The 23,580-nt window shown below is 41.4% G+C and overlaps 1 protein-coding gene across 2 annotated transcripts; it reads right to left on the bottom strand.

The window, feature by feature from the left end:
• Positions 1–403: 403 nt before the first annotated feature.
• Positions 404–23,573, bottom strand: PLCXD2 (phosphatidylinositol specific phospholipase C X domain containing 2). 2 transcript variants are annotated; one of them, XM_023943254.2, is made up of 4 exons: positions 23,385–23,573; positions 10,478–10,938; positions 8,513–8,754; positions 404–6,021 (listed from the first exon to the last, which is right to left on the bottom strand). In XM_023943254.2, the coding sequence occupies exons 1-4, from the start codon at positions 23,464–23,466 to the stop codon at positions 5,865–5,867; spliced, it is 942 nt and encodes a 313-aa protein (XP_023799022.2). In that variant the 5' UTR covers positions 23,467–23,573; the 3' UTR covers positions 404–5,864. The 2 variants fall into 2 exon arrangements, with proteins under 2 accessions (XP_023799022.2, XP_086739412.1); XM_086883286.1 differs by lacking the exon at positions 404–6,021 and adding an exon at positions 6,422–6,611 and having other exon boundaries at positions 23,385–23,546.
• Between the last annotated feature and the right edge of the window lie 7 nt (positions 23,574–23,580).

Genomic DNA, 23,580 nt, shown 5'->3' with positions numbered 1-23,580 from the left:
ACCTGTATTACAGCAGTAGAGGCTGCACAGAGGTTGTACTTGCCTTCCAGGACAGAACTGGATCCATGGATTTTGGCCATGCTTTTGTCCCAGTGCAGTCAGGCAAAGATGTTAGCTGTGTGTACACACAAGTGCAAGCACACACTGATTTCTAATCACTTTGCACTACTACTTGCACTGAGAAGTTGTCAGCACATCCTAAAAATAAGGATGTTGTCTGGGTCTGCCTACTCAGGGGACACAAGTGCAGCAAGATGCAGCACCTCACAAAAACCCCCCACCAACCTTCAATGACACCATTCTGCACCAGAGAATCTACCGAGCTCAACTGATGTTAGCTGACTCACAATGTAATCATCATGTATCAAAACAGTCAGCAGTACAGAACACACAGCAAAGATGATTAGTTCAAGTTTTATTTTTATTATTTTCAGGATTAAAACCTCCAATGATATAAAGCAGAAGAAACAGATGTAAACCCCAAATTTATCTGCAGCTGAGACTGCAGATGAGGCATCCTGGTTTCACAAAACTGAATCAGACAGGTGGGGAAAGCACAAACTGACAAAAGACAGACTGCACAAAATAAATACTGAGAATTGCTAACTCCCCTTCACCTGGTCTCCTCTGCACCCTTCAGAGTATAAATTAAAAAAAAAATAATCTGGAAAATACATTTGACATTGAGAAAAATCAAAGAACCATCTAAATTATTTTTATATAGGATGTGCTGATCAGCACTTCCTTCAAAATTAAGAATACACTGCAGTTCTATATAGATGGTATGACAGGTCTAACAAAGGGTAAGTACTGTTTAAATGGACAACGCACAATGCATAAATATTCAGGGATATAAAACATAAGCAGATTCAGCACACAGTTCTAAAGTTGACATTCCTATTCCAGTCCCTACAATTAACAGTTTACTTGGTGAGACTTGTAAAGAAATAAATATGCATACAGAAGTAAACACACTTCAACAGAACAGATGTATTGAATTAGTGGGACTTATTATTTTTAATGCAAAACAGAGACTGATTTAACAACCTAAACCAAAGAGCTGATAGGATTACCACTAAAGGTGTCATTAAGTAAATCACCATACTCTTACCACAGTTAGTTCTACATACATGTCCTTAGCATAAGATTTATTTGCTCTTCACCATATGCTCTGGCTCTTCTACCCATCTGTTGAGCTAAAAACCAAAGCTGGAGTAAGAATTTGTCAAAGAAGAAAAAAGTCTTATTTTTCATTGCCAAAAGGACTGCATTTGCACTTGATCAATAATTCAAATAATTTTTTGAGTCAGTTCTGTTCCCCACATTAGACAATTTCTCTGTGCTTTAACAAGCATTGAAAATTTACCTGTAGTTTTGTCCCAAACAATGGTCCTCTAACCAAAAAGTTTGCTCATTAGGGACTGGGAGCTATGTGTTCAAGTCAAGATGAAAGTCTTATGAAAACAGCATATGAATGTCATATTAAATACTGCATATTCAAGTAAACCTCAAGTCACACATGCTCAGACTTGCGTAAGTAACCCAATTCCAAATCAAAATATCCATGTCCTCTATGTCCCAAACCCTGGTCTGCTAAATGATGTATCAATGAACTCTTGACACCTGAGACAGGTATGCAAATAAAGTATTTCCAAAGGCTTAGTAGATGAGAATAGATGAGCATCTTGGCAGAAGCCCTGCTCCTGTTTGAGACAAAACCCCCGCTCAAAAGTGGAGTTTAAAAGGCACCTTACAGTTCAGGTGCTTTTTAAACTCCAACATTCAGTTAAGTCAGTACCAACAACAGCAAAACCCAGCACGTGCTAGGAGCAAAGACACCATTTCCCTAATATTCTTTTCTTCAAAGAGGCTGTTTAACAGAATATGGGCCTTTTTGCAGCATTTGTATTCTGAATCACAGAATTGTTAAGGCTGGGCAAGACCTCCAAGACCATCAAGTCCATCAGTGGTGTTTTCATTACTACACTATATCCTCAAGTGCCATATCCACACATTTTTGAACACTTCCACAGATGGTGACTCCACCATTTCCCTATGCAGTTCAGTACATTGTGACAGTAGGCCCCAAGTAAAAGCCAAATGATTGTCAGTGTGCAACATCTAGTACTACCTGCTTTTTGTTTTCACCTGTGGGACACAGTAAGAGGCTAAAAACTCATAGATGCTCCACAACAAACATCTACTACTTCCCATCAGGGATACACACAGAGGTCTACTGTGCCTCAAATATGCCCTTAAATGGCACATAGCAGCAATCAGTGTGAGAAGAGGAATGCCACCAGTGTGCTTAGCATTCAGGGACAGTACACCAGGAAGGGAAACAAGTCATAAAACAGTCTATAACTAACCTGAATCTGTAATAACAAACTATATGTGCAATTATTCAAGAATACACAGTTTAAGTGCTTTGCCTCAAGCAGCTGCTCATTTTCTGGCTTCTCCTCTCCCAGAACCTACCAAATGGTCAAGGGGTCAGAACAATTCCTCTGGGGAGGTTTTCTTCCCAGCCCGCTTAAAAGTGAACTCTAGTGCTTTGGGGATATACAAGCAAGACTAAAACCACTGTATACACCAGATGAGCATCTACATCAACTGTAAGAACCCCCCCACCTTCTCCTGTGCTCACACACATCTTTATTCTCCTCAAGCTGACCTTGCAGGCTGTTATTTGCTGATCTCAGGGGCCAGACTTGGCCAAGCAAGTGTGAGCTGCAGTGCTGTCACTCACCTGCCAGACCTGCTCTATTCTGCTGCCCAGAACTGGGCTAAGCATTGCCACACCTTCCATGTGGGCACTGGATGCAAACTACTGCCCTATTTCCTTGATCCTCCCTTCCTGCCTAGCTCACCTTTTAATTTTGTAACGCTGGAAAATGGAATCCACAGCCCAAAGTCCAAGCCCGGATGAGCTCAATTTTGCAAAGCATGAGGAAGTCTGGATATGTTTTGGTGTTGAGTAAGCAAGATAAGCCCATTATATGGATAGCTTTTCTCTGTGTAACAGAATAGATGAAAGGCAGTTCATATTGCTTAGGGTGGTTTCGGACAACCCTAGGACCAATTCTAAACACCAGCATGAAAGCTGCCCAGAGTAGGAAGCCAAGGGAGATGTCATGTCATAGACAAGTGTCACCTGCCAACTGCCCAACTCACCATTTAGGACTGTCAGGTTGCTCACACTGGAAACACACCACCAAGCCCTGCTCTGAAATGACACTCAAGTCTCTTCTGACAGGCCAAACTTACAGAAATGTTTCCCTTCCCCATATACTTAACCATTAGTACTAAATCTATTTTCCATTTCTTTTCCCTCTGCTAACATTCTTGACACCCAGCATGTTTCAGGTGTGAACTAGCAGCAAGTATGTTAAACTTCTGAGAGTGCATTTAAAAACATCTAACCAAAGCCCTGAGCCCATCCCATATCTATTTAAACAAATACAGCAGAAGGACTAATAAGTCATTACTGTGCACACACAATACAAATATTGGCTAAGCCAAATCTCTTTTGAGGCACATATATATATAGTAGAAAATAAATTAAGGGTCACGTACAAACACCATACTCACTTCACCTTTCTCTTCCAGTTCTGCAGGGAACCTTGCAAAGTATTATTTCTGCCTCACTGGTATTCAAGCCAAGTTAGAGAATCACAGAATATTGTGAGCTGGAAGGAACCCATAAGGGCAATGAATCCAGCTCTTAAATGAATGGCCCATACTGGGAACAAACCCACAACTTTGGTGTTAACACCCAGCTGAGCTCTGAGCACCAAGACAATTTGCAGAAGGAAACCACCAAAACCAAATCCACATGGAGTTTCAGTTGGGGCCATGAGTAAAGTAGTAGTAAAATAAACAAAAAAGTCAGCTAAGGAAAATCCAGGTATTTTAAATAACCTTGCAGACTGAACAGAACTGTTCAAAAAAGGTTCTGATGGCTTCATCAACAAGAAGAAAAGCACCAAATTCAATAAAAACCTTCTGCTGTGGTTTTAAAAGGAAGTATTAAAACAAATTTGAACATAGCTCCCAAACCCTGATTTTTGGGACTAGTCCCTTTATCACTGAGACACAAGTGGAAAGGAGAAAGACAGTGTGTGACAGCACTGCCCCCACCCCCAACTCCCTTAGAGAAACGATTCAGTTAAAAAAATTCAAGGAACTCTAATGAAAGCCAGGCAAACAACAGATAAATCAGATTACAGTCTGCTCTGAACTCGGCCAAGGTTCACATGGAAGATTTGCAAACCTTTACATTTCTCCTGAGTTGTGACAAGAAAGCTGGGATTTTTCACAGCTGTCAGACCATAATGGCAGATACAGGATAAAACATCAAAATAAATAATAAACCTGGAGATAAATTTTTCCTTTGAATTAAATACGTATAAAGACAATCCATTCTATAATAAATAAGCTTGGAGATAAATACAAATTCATAATCACCAGATAATTAGTGCACCAATAGTTGTTTCAGGAAGATGATTGAGCAGAGAAGTATCTGCTAATCAGTCCCTTTTGTGCATTTTTAAAAAAAATAAAACAATGAAGGTAAATCAGACCATAGGATATTATCAGCTAGTAAATTAAGTGCTGATAAGTACCAACATATGTTTGACCATTGGCTCAAACATACACAGTCACATTTCATTGTGAACCAGCACAAAAATAAGTATGACTAAAGAAAGAAGCAGTACTAACATCAGCCTGTACTTGTGTGATTATTGCTTACTCTCTCACAAGCAGGTGAAGGCTGGAGAAATTTCTCCCTTAATAGGTGTGGCTCTCTGTCTACAAGCACAATTTTCAGGTCTGACTGCAGAATTCACTGTCCCATCACAAATCACAGTGATCCAATATTTGGGCTTGGAGCAGTCCCTGTCAGGTACAGTTCTCTGAATATCAAGCAAGCCCCTACTTGGCCCATCTCCTTCCAGAGGAGAGCTGCCTGGGTGAGAGAAAAGTTTGATGGACTAAAAAACCCCAAGTAACCAACAGGTTACCAACAGGTAAAAGAGAAAGGTTATGCCGTAGTTTCCTAAATGTCCCAGGAATTCAGGAAAATGAAAGTTTCCTATATGTCACAGGAAACAGGAATTCAGACTTGAGTTATAATCCGCAAAATAAGACTGAAATATTCTCCAAATTAAGGCCAAAAAAATACACTTAAACACTGTTGCAATTAATGTATTGAAATAATAAAGTAAAACAGAGGTTGAGAAGAAAGATTGTGCCAAGCCTTCACCTCTCAGGCCCAAAGGACAGTTTTGATATTTAATGCAGCATTAGCAGCTTCCACCTGAACAACAGCAGTATTGTCTCTTCAAGTAAGTCAGAGGTAGCGTCTAAAACAGCGTAATGAACAGAGCAGCAGCCTCCAGCTGAGCCCAGCTATGCCAGAGGTGGCTCAGGAACAATGCCAGCTTGGCCACGCTGCCATGGGATCAGCAGCGATCCCCGGAGCGAGCCCTGGCCATGGGAAGCGGGCAGGACGGATACACAGGCGCGCTGGGCACGCCGTCACCAGGGAGATGTGCACCACAATGGGGTACATCTGCTCCAGAGGCCAGCCCCTGTCAGCAGCAGATGTGTGCACAGCTCAGCCAAACAGAGCACTCACAGACAGACAGACTGACACAGCAGCACTCACACAGCACTCAGCTCACTCAGGTCCACACCACTCTAGGAGAAAGGACCTGGCTGTATGCGATGTTTCACCACGTTTCCTCTAGGAAACATTTTTTCATAAAGAGATTACAATAGGTTTCACTTGACAAGTAAAACATTTAGCATAGTTCAAAGATGTCCACTAAGGAGCACAAGTGGGACACAGCAATCAGGATTTAAGTTGCAGATTCATCGTCTTCCAAAAGGAGGTCGTTCAATGCAATAACTGTAGCAGCGAAGTCAACCAGCTCCACAAAGTCTGATGTAATTATGTTAACACCCATAACACCAGGCTTCTGTGCTTTCACCCAATTCAAAATCATGGGCAGGTTCCTAAAGAAATTGAAACAAAGAAAATTAAAATAAATAAATTAAAAAAAGAAGAAAGAAGAGGCACTTTTCTATACATACTCTAATTTCAAGCACAACATGCTGTTTACAAAATATATTATCTCATATTTGTGATCAGAGCCTGGCTGTCACCCTAAATTCAACTGGCTGATGAGTGCTTAACACAGCATTTGGTCATTGGCTATTTATCAGGTATATGGTCAGTCAACAATCCAAACTAGCAGGCATACAAAAACCCTCTATATTCACTGGGCAGTCTGTGCTTCAGGATTTAACACTGCACTGCAACTTTTCTCCACTGTGGTTTGTTTTCACCCAAGCACACCTTATGGCAAACTCTCAATTTCACAGCAGACCAGTGTAACACAAAGCAAGGTTATACCTGGCCCAAGATGCTCCCTTGCCCTTCTCTGCCTCAGGGTGGGCAGGTAAAAAAGTTGTTGGAGGCAGCACACTGCATTTCTCCCAAACTCTCTCCAGCCTCCAGACCCACTCAGAGCAATGGGGTCAGGGAATCCAAACCTAGAATGAACCTCCATAGGGGTTGAACATCCTGCTATACATCACTGTAACTGGATAAAGGAGAGGTGTGTCAGGAACTGAGTCAAATCAAATTAGAAATTCTACCATGAGAAAAATATCAAGTAATTTCTTGGACACGGTGCAAGTCAGAAATCTACACTAGTTTTCTTGCACTCTAAGATGAAACGCCATGCTTTTCAGCAGTTGACACAAATGACTATGTTAGCATTGTTTAGATTAGTGCTGTAACATATATACATTATTTGACAAGATGGTAGGCTAGAAAATTAGCTAACAGGATGATGAAGAGAAAAAAAAACCCAAAAAACTTAAAGACACACCACTCCTGCTGCATCAGGACAATTAAAAAAAAATATGAAGAACTATGAGTGAAGGCATAATTGCTGCCAAGGGATGCAACAGACTTCAGCCAGGTAAGTGTCACTTGTTGCAAGTCTCCTTTAGCAGAGCTCAAGAACACTTAAATATTCAAATTGAGGGCACAATTTTCCTACAAGAAGGCAGGCATCTACATAAAACTGTGTGACAGATTTGCATATCAGCTAGCTTGTGCAAATGACTACACAAGTAGTTGTGCTTATGCAAACAGCAGAACCTATTTGCAACTTGTGGTTTAATCGCAAACAAGTGGTAAAGACGAGGGAAAGGGATGAACTGAAGGCAGGCTTCCCGCTAACACAGTGGCTTAGAGCACAGATCTGTGCCAGGAATCCCTCGAAACGGAGCTGCTCGCCCATTCCCCGGAACGCAGCGATCCTTTGGTAGCTTTGGCCCAGGAGTCCCGCCCGCCTCGGCGCTGCCGGCCCGCAGGACCCCGCACTCGCGGGCCCCCAGCGCCACCTGGTGCCGAGCGCCGCCCAGAGCAGCGGGACTCACCGGGACTCACCGGGACTCACCGGGACTCACCGGGACTCACCGGGACTCACCGGGACTGTGCCCGACCGACGCCTCTAAACAGGAACGGGACTGGAAATCCCGCGATTTATACCGAACCGCCGATTTTCTTATTCACAGAATCACCGAGGGCCTGGGCTGGAAAGGACCTTAAATATCATCGCAGTCCTACAGCCCCTGCCGCTTGCAGGGACACCTTCCACAAGACCAGGTTGCTCAGAGCCTGACCCAGCGTGGCCTTGAACACTTCCAGGGAATGGGACATCCACAAGTTCTCTAGGCAACCTGTACCAGGGCCTCACCACTCTCACAGTAAAGAATTTCTTCCTAATATCCAAGAGGACTTTTACAGTTCTGGTAATTTTTAGCAAACGAGCTACAAGTTGATAATTCCATAAAATAAATCATATGAAACTCTCCTGGTCATGCTGTTAACACTATTAAAAATCACTGGCACCCTGTGCTGATCAAAGCAAAACCCTCTTACAGTGACCTTACTCATAGGAAAATTAACTGTACAATTTTAATACAGTGGTATTAAAAAAAAGTCAAATGTGAATTTAATTTTTGGAAAACTATCCTCTTGCCCCTTAAAAATACAAGGTAAAATACTGCCCATGGTCATATACCTCTGGTCATTACTGAAGTTACTGAAACATTTGTGTGGACAAATGCAAAACTAAGTCCAGAAATAAGCAATTTTCCTCTGTGGCACAAGCTCTTTTCACCCCCCTAAAGTCAACTTCAGCAAGTTTGAAATGAATTATTGGTTTGAAGCCACACATCTATCCTACATTTTACAAAATCACATCACATTCAGAAAAAGTTCCAATTACCAGGAAACACATTACTTTATTATTTGCAATAACTCTATTTTTAATGACTGCAACTATTGCTCATGAACAACAGTATGGAGCAAAACGGCATGCTTTCAGCAGGCCTAAGCAAACATCTCCTAATTTCTTGCTTGCTCAGTGCCTCTTTCAACATGAGACATGTTAAATAAAGAACTGAGAAAATCAAGACAAGTCCTTACCTAAGAACAAGGGTGTTCTTCAGACCACGAATTAGATGCCATGCAATTGTTTTCACTCGAGGTGTGAGAATTGCTTGAGATACGTGGAAAGTCCCGTAACGACTTCGCTCCCCAAGTGTGGTCTCCAGGAACTGTAGCAGTTTGTGCACATTAGTTGTATTAGCCCACGGTGCTGGCATTTTATTACCTGGCCACAGGAAGGGATATTCCTGATACAAAGGGTGGTGGTAAAATATAAGAACCTAACAGAACAAACAAGAAACAAAACAAAAATTAAATTACTGAATTTTTATTTGAACAGACTGCCGCATTAGTTTATGTTCATATAGTACTGCTGCAGCTAGCATAGCAGTGAAGAGAACCAAACAAAAGGAAGTTGCTCTTTAGTCAGGAGTGTTAGTATATTTGTTGCACTACTGCCAAAGGAGATGGAGATGATTTTGTTCTGCTTTGAGGACAGGACTGCTTCAGGCTTTACAAGTCATCAGTTTAAAATGACAAGTTGCCTCTGTCATTTAAAGAGCTCAGCTTAAATGCATTGCAACTTCTTACTGCCAGAAAATACTGTATCTGTACTTGAAGTTAAGGATTTTAGCAGTCTTGCCATCTTCTGATTACCTCCTACTAAGAGGGTAAAGTGTGCTGGGCTGATTGGCACACGACTGACATACTGGCATCATGCTCATACTTCCTGCACGAGAAACCAAAGCCAGTCCTTCTGTCAGCAAAACCGTCAAATCCAAAGTTAATACCTTGTAAGGTGCTTCTCTACAGCACAGAGCTTTTTACAAACACCCACATTTACAAGAGATTCATCTTGAACCTTAGCATTGACAGCACCAGTTCAGAATGATTCCTCAAAGCCTCATTTCCAGTTTAAGGATTACATGCTGCTGCTGAAACCCTTTTCTGTTCTCAGTTTTTGTGTACCTAGAGGAGCAGTTAGCACAGAGAAGAGGCATTAACCTCACCTCTGAAGATCTGGATGGCTGCAGAGGAGGTAAGAAATTCAGTCCATACCTTTGGTCATGCTAAAGCTTATATGCACCACACTGGCCACAATGACAACAGTTAATCAAACCCTCACCAACAGAAGTCTGCACTACATGCCCTTCTGTGAGAAATGGAAAAATAGAAACTTCCACAGATGCTGAAGGGTTCAATCTGCAGCCTTACAAAGAGCTTGAGTTAATGTAGTGATAAAGATACACAAACATTAAGTAGAAAAATTATAAACTTACATTCCTATAATTTTAAGTAAGAATATGCCTTAAGCAGGTAAGAAATTGTATTAGATAAAATAGTGAGAAGTTTAAGCTGTAATAATGTGACTTATAGAGTAGGCCAAGGATCTGGAAGCTGTAATAGAGGTGTGTGTGGGTACGTGACCTCTCAGTTCATTGGCTAGAAGACAGATGCAGTGCAGCAGAATTAAGCAAAGGTGATGGGCTATTAAGTAGAAACAAGTTTTGTGTTAACTGTTTATTGGACCAAAATGTTATATATTGCTGTGTGAAGAAGAAACCCATGCCTACCTTGAGCTATGGCTGACTTGTTGCTCCTCTCCAAATCTCACACCTTCGAGACCAGTATCTTATCTGGCTTACTTGAGCAATAAATCATCTTAAATAGCACTGTGGTCCCATCCCTCGTTTTTCATCTCAACACCCTCCCAGAAGGGAAAACCATTTGTGAGGAGCACAAGGCTCCAAGGACACTATAGTTTAATTATTTGACACATGTGTTTGGAGCAGGACAGACTGGCCACACCATGGATGAGGGGATACACAGCAGCATATAAAGGGAGAAAAATATGCACACTACGTAGATGAGGCCCTAGTGGGCTTTAACTTGACCATCAGCAGCATCCTTGGTCCAATACCTGTGAGTGGGAGCTACACCCAGCTTGTCTCTTTAAAATCTTAACAATTTGGGTTTGAAAAATATTAAACATCCTTTCCCTACCTGGTGTTTCTTCTCCCACATGTACAGTAATGTCACATATTCTACACATTCAACACAACAAAGTTTGGATTCAAATGCTGAGTGGATCCTGTTGATCAAGAAGCGGTGATGGCTGTCATCCATGGCATAGAAATGATTGAAATCCAAGAAGATTACTTCCTTGGGGTGCTGCTCAAGAAAACTGTTCATCTCCTTCAGCCCATCCCATACTTTGATGCCAAACAAGCCATGTATGAAGTAAATCTCTTGTCCTATTTCCCCGGGTTTGGAAGATACACGAAGATCAAAGTAGCGGATCCCACCTTCCAACTGCTCTTTGAAAGTCAAATTTTGAGTAACTGACCATTTCTTCATGATCTTTCTAACCAAGGAAATTCTGGCCAAACGTTTGATGGCTTTTGCTTGGTCTGGTCCCACAGGAGATTTCTCATCAACCCAGTAGCTGAAAGAATCATGTGATCCTAGAAAAAAAAGCCAAGAAAAAATAATTTTAGAAAAACTGATTCTCCCAGAACACATATACCTGCGTGCCCTGAAAACTGAACCAAGTCCTACATGTATGACAGGGGTGCAGAAGTGTTATGCTCACATGTCAGTCTTTCAAACCATCCTTTACACCTTACTTTGCCCTGATAGTATAACAAGAGCTAAGCTTAAACTTCTCAGTTTGAACTGCTTTCTTGCACAAGCTCTGAATTTCAATGCTCTCTGATCACCACAGAACAAACATTTGTGGTAAAGGGAAACTTCCTTCTAAACTTCCTTCATTCCTTTCTTTACAAACTAGAAATCAACTCCCACAGTTTTCTCAGAGCCTGGCCTATGACTGATTTAGGATTAGACTCCAGATTAATTTTAAGAATCTGAGACTTTATTTCTACCTGGTAAGTCCAACTGTAACCTTATACACCAAACATCTTGGAACAGGTATCTTTATCCACATAATGGATTGAGGGATCTGCACCTGCCTCACCAGCACATCTCACTTTAGCCCTGAGATGGCAGATAAATGATTAGTAGTTTGACCAGTGGGCAATGACTGGCTGGACTTGGAGGTGGAACAATTGAACACATCACAGTTAGTGTGGAGAGATACTAAACTCCTGTTAAACAAGTTCATGAACATGTCTTTTACCTGGCATGCTTTTGAGTGACAAGAGGCAGGGTGAGCAGCAAACTCAAAAAAAATAATACAATCAAAATTACCAGTCCCTACCAAAATAATGCACATCCAAAAAAGCTCCTGTAACACAATCAGTACCTTGGCAGAGAAACTGCATCTCCAATATAAAATTTTTACTTATTAGGAAAACCTCCAATTGAAAACTCAGTAGAGTAGTAAATGGGGAAAAAAACCTACGTAGTAATAAAATGCAAAAAAAAAAAAGCTTCAGAGTCAATGAAATATTCCTACCTTAGCCAAGTCAGTAACAGAACAAGGAGTGAAAAGGCAGTGTGTCTTGGTCTGCACTGTACCAGAACAGCATAAAGCAAAGACTGTCAGAAGCTGATCCACCACAGACTGGGGTTTACCAGGGGTTTCTAATCATTTCCACCAGGCACCAGCAATCTAGCCAAGAAGCTGTAGTTGCTCCAGGCTCATCTTCCTTGTGAAGCTCCAGCCAGCAAAAACACTATGGGGAGCTCAAACAGCCCTTGCTACCCTTTGTCTTCAGGACAAGAGCAAAGAGTTTTCCCTTTAAGCCAAATCCCACCTGCAACCTGTGGACCCACTTGCTGAAGTGCAGAGAAAGCATCTTTACCCAAGCAGCTCATTTTCCAGCTGCCACAGGGTACAGTGACCAGGCACCATGCTGCTGGCACCTGGGTTTTACATTCCTGCATGCTCATCCCTGCTTCTAGGACCATGCTTTTCTTGAATTTCCTCCTCTTTCTCAGTCTGCAACTCTTTAAAATCCCTATTTGTCATATTCATCCTCAAGACAACATCTGAGGCATTCATACAGCCTTCTTTATCCAAACATTTTATTTGTGAACCAGTGCTCACTTGAACACTGATGCATTTCCTGTGATGCAAGATCAGAGCTACAAACAAGATTATGATCGCAATTGGATTATCTTGTTGGCATTTTTAATCCAGATGAAAGAACAGACTGCATAAACTAAACATCACTTCTCAATAACCTTAAATGCACTCTGTTTCCATGGATTTCAACTAGCTTAAAACCACTGAGCAGGTAGTGTGAAAGTAAAGTTTTCAAGCTTTACAAATGAACACTAAAACTAATTCTGACCAATTCTCCATGAATTCCTCACAGCATTTGTAAAAGTGTGTCTCTGTTATGGCTTTCCATTCAGTCTTCTAGACAGAAGTGAAGTGCCAAAGATGCCAGCTTTAGCGCCTGTCCCAGTAAATACATCACACAGTGGCTGTCAGCTGTGGAGTGATATCTAGGTATTTTTTTTTCTCCATCTCCAAACATCTAACCCCCCCAAAAGGAGCAAACATCTAGTAAAGACATTTCAGAAGCCATATGATGCTTCAAACTGTAGTTTACAGATATTTGAGCTTCATCTACCTCCCTGTACAGCAGAATGAGTCATTCAAGCTTCTACAATATTTGCAAAGTAGACTTTAATCACAAGGGGCTTGCCTTCTACCTTGGAATTAATCACTCTGCACAAAATCTTTCATCTGGTTGTGGTTTTTGATTGGTTTTTTCCTAGTTCTTAATTCTATCAATTTTTATTTTTTCTTCTGTTTAGGTCACTGTAGAAGATGGTTTAACATCATAAATTAATGACATAAGAAATATTTTCATTTTAACTAACAGTGCAGCATCCTTGAGACCTATAGGAATCACTTGCACCATTATGCTCCCTCAGACTTACAAAGGAATGAGAATTTTATATGGCCACTAATATATTGTTGTCACCTCAGAAATGTCTAAGTAAATCTGAACCAAAAAACAACTCATTTTCCTAATTCTGATCATTCACTTTACAGCTACAGAAGTCTTTCCTTTGTAGTTTGTCACTTACAAGGCGCTTTTAAGATACAAAGAGCAAATTTTCTCCCTGCACTATCACAAACCAAATTCTATTTAGAGCCTAGCACTAGAAAGCAATATCAAAAAACCCCCAAACAAGTCAGCACATTGCAACTTTTTCAATACATAATTTAAAAACTGCACTCCTTAACAGCCCACTGAACTATGTGTGACATGCTTCTATAGTTAGAGAAGATCCTATTAACTCCTGCCCCATGGCTCTGCTAAAAGCCTAGGAAATGGAGCTTCCCTCCTACACTGAAGTCAACAAGTAAACCTAGATATAACCAAGCAGAACATGAGTTGAAGCATTTGCAAAATATATTTGCCTTTTCACTGTTGGTAGCACATCACCTTCTAAGGAGGGCAGTGGAGCATCACCAATTCTGTCGATCATTCTGTGATCAACACTGAGTCTGGAAGGACAGCAGATTTCAATTAGATCTTCAGTGGTTATTTAAAAAGGCCAGTCACCAATATCTAGGCCAAACCTGGATCCACAATGTTTTGACTCTGCTAAGAGTAAAAAAGCCCAAACTGAAACCCTGCAGCAACAGCACTGGATACTTGTGAGGCTGGTAACAGCAAGGTAAAGACTCACATCATCCACCAGGCCCTTCTTTAATTTAAGATCACTGTGATACACTACCAGCTCAGGCACTGCCGTTTAATATAGCTTAGCTGGGATGTTAAGTACATGCTAAGCTGATTGCATCATGATGTCAGAATAATCCCTGCTCTCCTTTGCTCTCTCCCTAAACTCATAAAAAGTCTTGCCATTCTGTTGCTATGTCAGGAGCCAAGCTGGTTGCTGATACATGTGATACAGCATGATTTCTTTCTGAAAAAGCATAACCTAAACCAACCCAAATCTGTAAAACTTCAGAGGCAAAGGGCAAAGCCTACACTGCAAGAATGGAGCAGACCAGCCCCATTTTTTCAGGTCAGTGTAGGAGCTGCTAAGCAGATTCTCAATTCACATCTAACACAAGGATGTGTGAAGGCACTTGGACACTGCGCAGTGACAGCAGCAAGGCTGGCAGTTCCTGGACAGAGCAAGAACAACAAAACTCTCATAGCAACATACACTGTAGTCTTCTCCATCTGTAAAAAAATCCTTCACCATCTGTTGCTCCCCACCACACAAATAATGAGCATTGCCTCAAATTATGCTGAGTACTTCTCTTGTGGAAAAAAAAAACCTCAAGAATTATTGAAGCGTGACATTTCACACGATAATTAACAACTTAAATATAAATAACACCCTATTCAGTAAAGCTATTCCTTAAACCTGTTGATTGTGGACAAAGCAACTAACAAGACTAGGTATTTATAACCTCCACCTCACCCACTGATAAGTCAAAAGGCAGAGAAAAAACAAGAAATTTTGTCCTCATCGTCCTTTAAGTAAGGAGAGGCCAGAACCCCAGCCTGAACTGCCTCAAAAACACCTTCCTGCATGTGAAGGACACAGACTTACTGTAGATGAGACCAGATTAGTGTTCAGACTGCAAACCTTACTGAGCTGCCCTAGTGACATGGCATCAGTCTGGTGCTCAGCCCTTCCCAAAACCAAGTCAGGCACAGGAAATACTACAGGAAGAGATGGTGATTTGCCAATTGCCTCCAACTGGGTAAAGATGTGCAGCAGGAAGCACCAAGCATTACATTTAATCATAAAAGAGACTGCACATTCAAAGACAAAAATTAGGTGACTGCTAATCAACTGGCAGCTTTATTTCAGTTTCATTTCTTTCATCTGACAAAGACTGCCAGCTTCAAGGAAAGAAGTCACATACCATAAAATGCCCAGATATTTAACTATCACAGGCTGTGTTATAGTTAGAATAACATTATATAGGTATCTTTCAGATGTCAAGACTTAAAATTATGGATTGACTTCATAATTTTATCCCAGTAATTGCAACTGTGGATTAAATTTGATTCATATCTTTAATCATCTTTTTTTTTTCTGCTTATATTAATTCCTCAAGTTAATTGTATGTTAAATAGCTCACTTTTCAATTCCATTCTTATGTTAAACAGATTGTATTTCAGTGTTCAGGATGACTTTTTGTTGAAGCCCTTGTACTAATTGTTAGACAGCAGCCTTTTATCATCACATCTGCAGTAAAATCTAACTTCCCAGTGTAATTATCTGTCATGCTACTTAATCATAGATAGTCAAAGTAACCCATGGTGGAGCTGAAACAAATGACAGTCATCAACGGAATGTTATCAAGCCTCCACTGTCAACAAATACCAGCTATAGCTCTTCACTCTCATGACCAGTGACAGGACTCGAGGAAACAGCCCAAAGCTGAGTCAGCAGGCTTACATTGGATCTTGGGAGAAAGTTCTTCACCCATATCGTTGCTAAACACTGGAATAGGGAAGTGGTCACAGTACCAAGCCTGTCCAAGTTCAAGGAGTGTTTGGACAATGCTCTCAGGCACAGGGTGTGATTCTTGAGGGTGTCCTGTGCAGGGCCAGCAGCTGGACTTGATCCTGTGGGTCCATTCCAACTCAGCATATTCTATGATTCTCTATTCTCCATGATTCATTTGGTATTATCTTTTGTTTCCACATAATACTTCCTGCAAATACAGCTGCAGCAGAGGGACAGGGATTAGCATCATGTCACCAAGCCCTTGTAAATTTACCTTCATGGAACACTAAACATGTGACTATACAACATGCAAAGCACAGATCTTCCAACATAGAACATTACCTGTGCACTGCCAATCACTCCAAAAACTATTTGGTTTATTTGGATACAAGCATGTCTCCTAGCATATTGCTAGGCTGTGGGCTAGTCAGAAGCAGCAGCTCAAGACACTTTCTGCATACATCTGGCCAACCAAGAAGCAATACATGAAAGCACAAGGGCAGACAAGTGTGCTGTCAGTAAGCTTAAACAGATCTGACTAAGCTGGATTGATCTTCACATGAACAGAAAACTAACAGGACAAAAATTGCAAGAAACAGATGTTTAACATAACATGAAGCTAAGAAGCAAGGTCAAAAAAACATACTCATCCCTTAAATGCATTACAGGGTCACCTATGACCAAAGAATCACCCCAGCTCTAGTGACGCTAAACTTCTTAGCACAAGCTTTGCTCACTAGACAAAGTGCATTCCCCACACATTGCAAACCACTGCACGTGACACAGCACAGCAGGCATTACACAGCCAAGGTGGGCAGAAGGACAGTAATCAAGTTCCAAAAACACAGGAACTAAGTGCTAGAGAGTCAAGGCTATCCCACTAATGTTCTTTTAAAGCAGATGTCCTATGTGTGCCAAAACTGAGGGGGAAACGGAATAAGCAAAAGTGCCTCTCAAAGTCTAGAAGTCCTCAGGATTCAGGTCATTAACAATCCAGATTTTCTTATTAGAAGATTAACATCTTAAAAGTTCATCACAAATGAAAAGCAAATCAAATAGTTCATACTAACTTGTCCAGCAAAAGGAGATAAGGCAGAAATAAGAAACATCCTACTGATAATCAGTTATCTAAAACTATAGAGATGAGTATATTTTAAGAAACCTATAATAATCCTTTAGATATTCTCAATGCATTTCCATTAAGAAAGACAAATCCTAGTACAGACCAAATCCTCTTAGGAAAACTCCCTCTCTATCCAAGAACTACCCTGATTTTCCCCACTGCCCCTTTCAGGCATTGCAATGGGATGCAAGAGCTTAAAGACAACCTAAAACTGTCAGACACAATGTCACAGAGTAGTTTGCTTTTCTTTCCAGCCAGAAGAAATCCTTTTGGCACTGGTTGGAGTTATTGTCATTGAAATTTAAGGTCATTTAGCAATGAATTCCCATTTATCAACAATCTCAGCTGTCTGCAATGGGAATGCAAGAAAGACACACCACGTCTCTACCATTTCAAAACCTGACTGGATCCACATGCCCAAAAAGAAAAAAACCCTTTCAGCTTAGAGTCCTAAACTCCTCTTTTGTGACCATTCATAACCTGAATGGACCAAGGTTTTATTCTCTTCTGAGAAAGCTCTAGAGAAATTTTTATTACATGGTACTTTTCCCTCTTTTAGCATCTTTGCTGGAAAAGCAGGCAAACAAATTTCACAACATGGAACAAGAGCAATAGCCATTTATATCAACATTATGACTAGTTTTCTCTATTTTAAGTAAAAACTTTGGCATGTTCTGCACTCATTTACCATTTAAATCTCCCCTTGGAGATCAGTGAACAGTCAAGTTGAAGACATTTTACCAGAGTCATTTACCAGACAGACTTAAGTCCCTCTCTAGGGTACACATTTTAACAAGTAACTGGAAGAAAATTTTTCCAGATTAAAAAAAAAAATAGATTAGGACCTTTGTATACTGTCTGAAGAAAAATTTTAAGCATTTCAAGAGTAATTTGGTTTTGGCTAAACAGATGACAGATGTTTTTTAAAAAGAGAAATCCTAAATCTGGCTTTTCAGGGGAACTCCAACACAGACCCAGTGCCTGCTAGACCAGTTCCTCACAGAGTGACATACAAAAGGAATATTGGTTACTTAGGAATATTGGAACAACTTCCATCAAATGTTCTCATCAGTGTAACAGTCCAAATAGTTTAACAGCCTCTAAAAATATTTGAGAGTTGCTGTTACAATCAAATACAGTGGCACACCGTCCTGTGGCAAGTTTTGGGCTAGTCATAATGACACTACCATGAACAAACTATGGAAAGTTATTACATTAAAAAGTTGGCTGAAAGTCAAGAGTGTTTCATAGGGGGCAATTAGGCAGCTTGACTATGCTATAGTTAGGAACAGCAAAGATTTACTATTTTAGAAAAGCAAGGACATCTCTCCTTGGGGATCAGTGAACAGCCAAATTGAACCAACTGTTCCGAGTCTCCAATATGGTCTTGTTCTGGCTATATTCAGGTCAATATGATTTTCTCTGTTAAAAAAAATGTTTCTGGAACTGTGAACCCCATTTTTTTCTGTCAGCTCTGGCTACCTACAACCCATCATCCCACAGGAAACCCCTCAGCAGCTGTCCAACCTGATGCTGACAGGTATGGCTCCATATTCCCAATGCTCTGCAGGACTTAGAAATGAGATTCTGGCAGCCTTCCACATGCATTCTGAGGAAGTGAGAACTACCAGCTGGGATCACTAGAAGATGACAGAGGAAGCCCTGCATACCATCAGAAACCACAGGTGAAAAGCTGATCCACCTCTCCCTGGAAAGGCAGCCTGCCCTGCCTGCATGTTCCACAGCAGCAGAGCACTCTGCTGAGTGTAACATTTGGCTCTAGGAGTACCAGTGGCTGAAAAACTGACTTCTGGTGGCAAAAGGTTCCTTACTGTTTCAAATCAGCCTTAGATATACCAACACAATACAATAAAAACAACTTTACTTCAAAATTTTATAAAAGAAATCTTACACTCTAGGAGAAAACCATTGGTGTAAGTTTTTTTTTTAGTATCACATTTCAAAGTGCTTAAGTAAATAATTTTTACTTTTCCCAGATTTTCCATCTTTAGCTCTCTTCTTCAGTGACTTCTATCAAACAACTTAGTTCAGATTCAAATTAATTGTTCCCCAACTGAGGTTAGGTTTTATTAATAGCCTTTGTTTCAGCCAAACTATGTGAAAGAAAACAATCACCCATTTATTCTACATACAATCATTCCACCTGTTGTTCTTTCCTGTCCACATCTGCAGCACCATGACACACCAGGTTACCCTTTGTGTTCCCTTGGGACATCCACACAGTCCAGCACCCACCCTGGGCCTTGCCCAACTCTGTTGTGCAGCTGTTGCAAGCAGCTTTTCTGACAAGAACCACTTCTAAAAAAAAAATAAATATCCCTCTAAACCATCATCACCACAAAAATCTTCCCACCAGGTTAGCTTGGGGAACACACTCATTTGTATTTGGAGGGGGAGAGAAAAAAAGGCAGGGGACAGAAGACACTTTTGATTACCTTATGTTATTGATGAAAGGACACCTGTAACTCCTCTGGGGTTCTCCTGCAAGCAGAAGTGGATCCCTACCTAAGCCATCATATGTTCTCTCCGGAAGACAAGGAAAGAAAATCAGCAGCATGGAAAAACTCACAGCTAGCTATCCTGACCAGAACTGGGAACCAGTCAAGGCATACAGATTGATCCAAAACTCCAAGTATACCTGCTACATCATAGCTCTTACATATTTAAAGCTGGAATAGTCCAGACAGGATTAAGTAAATGTATGTTTACCAAGATCCAAAGGAAAACAACTGCCTGCTCTTCTCCTCATGACATCCATCCAGCACCTTGGAGGCTGGACTAATGAAACACACAATAAACAAACACTGATAGTTGGCAGTGAACATCTGCTAGACTACCTTACTGTCTCAAACCAAAAGGCATGAGCTTATGACCTCACACAGTGGAGACTGAAAATAAGTGTTTCACCTGTTCTAATACAAGCAGTCATGTAAAAGTTTGATGAAACAGGAAAACGGTGCCATACCTTCAGATGCAGAGACTTCAGACTCTAGCACCAAGGTAAACAAGATACTTGCCTTCCTAAAACTTTCTGCAGCATTTCAAATGGAACAGTACTAACTGCACATACCATGGTGCTATCAACTATTAGGATGCAAGTACAAGCATGGAACAACTAGGCTCTGCAGCTAATTCTTTAAACAGCTGATTCACTTTGAAAGCTTATCAGTGAGAGCATCCCAGATTTCTGTGTTCTATTTCTACATGGAGAAATAAAAAAGTAGCAGATGCAGATCAACAGATGACCAAGGAAAGTGATGTGTCACATTGTGATTTTGTAAAATTCTTTAATGTAAACCAGCTTGAAATTAAACAAGCACTATACAATACCATGCCAAGGGTCACGTCCACAATCAAAATGTTTAAGGGTTCATTTTTAAACCCACATACAAAGAGGATCATTGGAATATAATTAAGAGAAAACCCTCTAGACTTTCACACAAGGTCACCACCACTTGTTGAGAGTGGCTATTTTTGTTGACTATATTGCATGCTTGTAAAGCTGATGACGTTTTAGTTACTTGACATTTGGCAATTTTTCATTGCAAAAGGTCCCTCTGCTCATGACGCTGCACAGGAAACCTCATCTCTTTTCCCTGCATATGACTATACTGGTTTAGCATTTTGGCTAGAGTTTCTCCCAACAGCAGCAACAGGAAAGCCCAAATGTGGGAACTGATCACACACAAGCTTTGGAGAAGGGCCTTAACTTTTTCAAAGTCTCTCTTCATTTTGAGCAGTGTTAAATAATCATGTAAACACCCCATATACCTCGTGAATACCCATCTTCAGCATTATTTGCTTGCTGTCAGTTGGTTCTAAGGCCTGAGGAAAGAATGATCTTCTCTACCATCAAGTAAAATGTTTCACACCATTATTTAATAGCTCATGGAATCGGAGAATAATGTAGCTTTAAAAGGACCCCCAGAAGTCACAGCAACCTTTTCTAAAGCCAGTGAAAACAAGCAGCTCTGAAAGCAAAAGGTTTGCAACAAACGAAGCAGAACAACTCTATGAAGACGTCTTGGGCAATATACAAGGGAGTTTCCCACTCCCAGTAGTACACAATTAATTAAATTTGAGAAGTTTCTTTTGTGTGTATGCTTTCAATTCTTTCACTTTAAGTAGCCCCATAATACCATAATTTTGTTATTTTCTTAAAAAAAAGGTAAAATATTATTCTTTAAATGCTACAATTCTTCAAAATGCAAAAAATATAAAGCAGCAACAGTTTCATGATTTTGAGTGCTGATTTATTTCAAGTTAAAAAAAGTTTTAAGGTTTCCACCTCTGGAGCTCTATCTCTGTTCCTATGTACAAAGGATGACGAGGAGTGGGGGAGAGGGAAAATAAACTCCACAAATCAAAACCAGTTGAATCCATCATTCCAGGGGAGAAAACAAATGTATCGTGAGATGGACAAAAGCAGGCCACTCCTGTCATATGCACACACAGGGATTAAGCACAGATAAAACCACTTCTCATTTGACCTTTCATCTCTCTTTTGAAGGTAACACTGGTCTCCATTGCTGTTCAGCATCTACAAAGATTCCTCAACTGCAATGTGTATTGCACACTGCCAGGACACATCCTGCTGGCTCTCAAAACCCATTCCCCCCCAGCTCTCAAAAAAGGTTGCTCTGTCAAGCACAACACCAAAAACCCCAGCAAAATAATTAAGCAAAATAATTACTGGACTGAAATAATAGTAATAAAAAATGGCAAAAAATCTACCCCAAATATCTTTTGCCTGCTTGCAGGTTGCATGAGGTATACATGGGAAAGTGGTGGGGAGATGTACCAGCCTTGATCACAAATAAACATATACTGCAAGCATTTAAAAAAAATAAAAAGCATTGACTATTTTAAAAGCACCATGGCATTACTGAAACAACCACTCATTTACTTGGTTTCTCTGCTGCAACACTGGTTGCATGATGTTTCAAAGTGACAGCAGCACTGCAGCCAATGCAATCTAAATTGTAACATTCTGCATGCTTTCAGTTTTTAAGTGGCTACAAGAAGTTGATTTATTAGTTCACTAAAACAGAGAAGCCTTTCTTTGCCAGAAGTTTCAAAGTCTGCTGGCATTTGAATTTTATATGAACATTAAATTTCCTTTCTGTCTCACGTCCCTGTTCAATAGAACAGGGTCACATAAAATGTTTTTGCTACTGTCAGGATAGGAAAGGGCACCATTTTTGATTGAAATCTGGCATTTTAACTGTTCTGATTCAGGTAAACAACAGTCGGTGCGTAAGAGGTGCACAATCCTTTCTCAACACGCTTCAAGGGCATTTGAGCATGTAGAAAAGCAGTTAAATTCCCTCTGACACAAAGTTACTCTGTTTGTACAGAAGTATCTCTGAATGTCTGCCACATAGACTCAGAATCAATCAGACTGGAAAACTCTGCTGAGATCACAGAGCACAACCTAAGCCCTACCACCTCCTTTTCCAGCTGGACTGTAGTACTGAGCACAACATTCAGTCTTTCCTTAGAGACCTCCAGGGACAGGGACTCCACAACCTCCCTGGGCAGCCCCATCCAATGCCTAAACACCCTTTCTACGAAGAAACTCCTCCTAATGCCCATCCAGAACCTCCCCAAGCACAGCTTGGGACTGTATGTATGCTAGATCACCTATCCAAAGTGCTAGTGACAAGCTAAAGCATTAAAATTAAAACCAAACCTGTACCAGAGTGTAACATTCAGCATCGGAAGGAACTACAGTAACCACCCCATAAATCTTCTCTAAGGACATTTGCAAGGAAGAGCATTTTTTGCCCTTTACAGATGGAAAATCAGCCTAAGCAAATGCCAGATCTTCTGTTGTTTTCGTCATTTATAAGTTTATTGTAAACCAGGCTATAAAATACATACCATAAAATGGTCTGGGTTGGAGGAAGCCTGAAGATCACGTAGCCTGAAGACCAAGCCCCCTGACACGAGCAGGAACACTTCTCACATGAGCAGGTTGCTCAGAGCCCCATTTGATAATGGCAGACCTTCCATTTGATAAGCCTCCAGCTGTTGGGTCAACGCAACCGAGCCTTTCTCCCTACCCGACTTCAGCCTTACTCAAAGTACCTGCAAAGGCTCAGGAGGGCCGCCAGCGGTCACAGCTCCCTTTTCTACAGGCAGTGAAAGCAGCAGGTCAATGGTTAGCGTCTCACGGCGATATTTGCGGGAGATTAAGCTCTCCGCTCTCTGCTGCGATGGTCAGGGCTCCTCTCAGCACCGGCACCTGCCCCAGCCTCTACCCAGCACTTTATTACGGGGGACGCCACGCCGCGGCCGATGCGACTCCCCCACCACCGCCCGGGCAGCCCCGGCCCCACACACCCCGTCCCGCCGCCCTACCCGGGATGGCGAGGTTGGAGAGCGGCAGGGAGCGCAGCGCGGGCGGCAGCGAGCCCATCCAGTCGGCGTTGCCGTCGGCCATGGCCCCGGCCCGGCGGCGCTCCCTCACGGCGCGCGGGCGGGCGGCCGGGCCCAGACGGCCGGGGAGCGCCGGCACCCGCCGCCCTTATGTAACCGGGGTGACGTCACGGGGCAC

This window comes from Cyanistes caeruleus, chromosome 3, assembly GCF_971803275.1.
Source record: "Cyanistes caeruleus chromosome 3, bCyaCae1.hap1.1, whole genome shotgun sequence".
NCBI classification, from domain to species: domain Eukaryota; kingdom Metazoa; phylum Chordata; class Aves; order Passeriformes; family Paridae; genus Cyanistes; species Cyanistes caeruleus.
The sequence above is the reverse complement of the archived record's forward strand: the minus strand, read 5'-3'. Positions and strand labels throughout refer to the sequence as shown.

Bases quoted from the DNA above. Each gene is read 5' to 3' on its own strand.
- PLCXD2 (XM_023943254.2), bottom strand. From the start codon at position 23,466: ATGGCCGACGGCAACGCCGACTGGATGGGCTCGCTGCCGCCCGCGCTG. The intron at 8,755-10,477 runs GTAGGGAAAGGA...TTGTTCTGTTAG, and splicing joins TGTGGGAGAAGAAACACCAG to GTTCTTATATTTTACCACCA. The intron at 6,022-8,512 runs GTAAGGACTTGT...CAATTTCTTTAG, and splicing joins AAGAACACCCTTGTTCTTAG to GAACCTGCCCATGATTTTGA.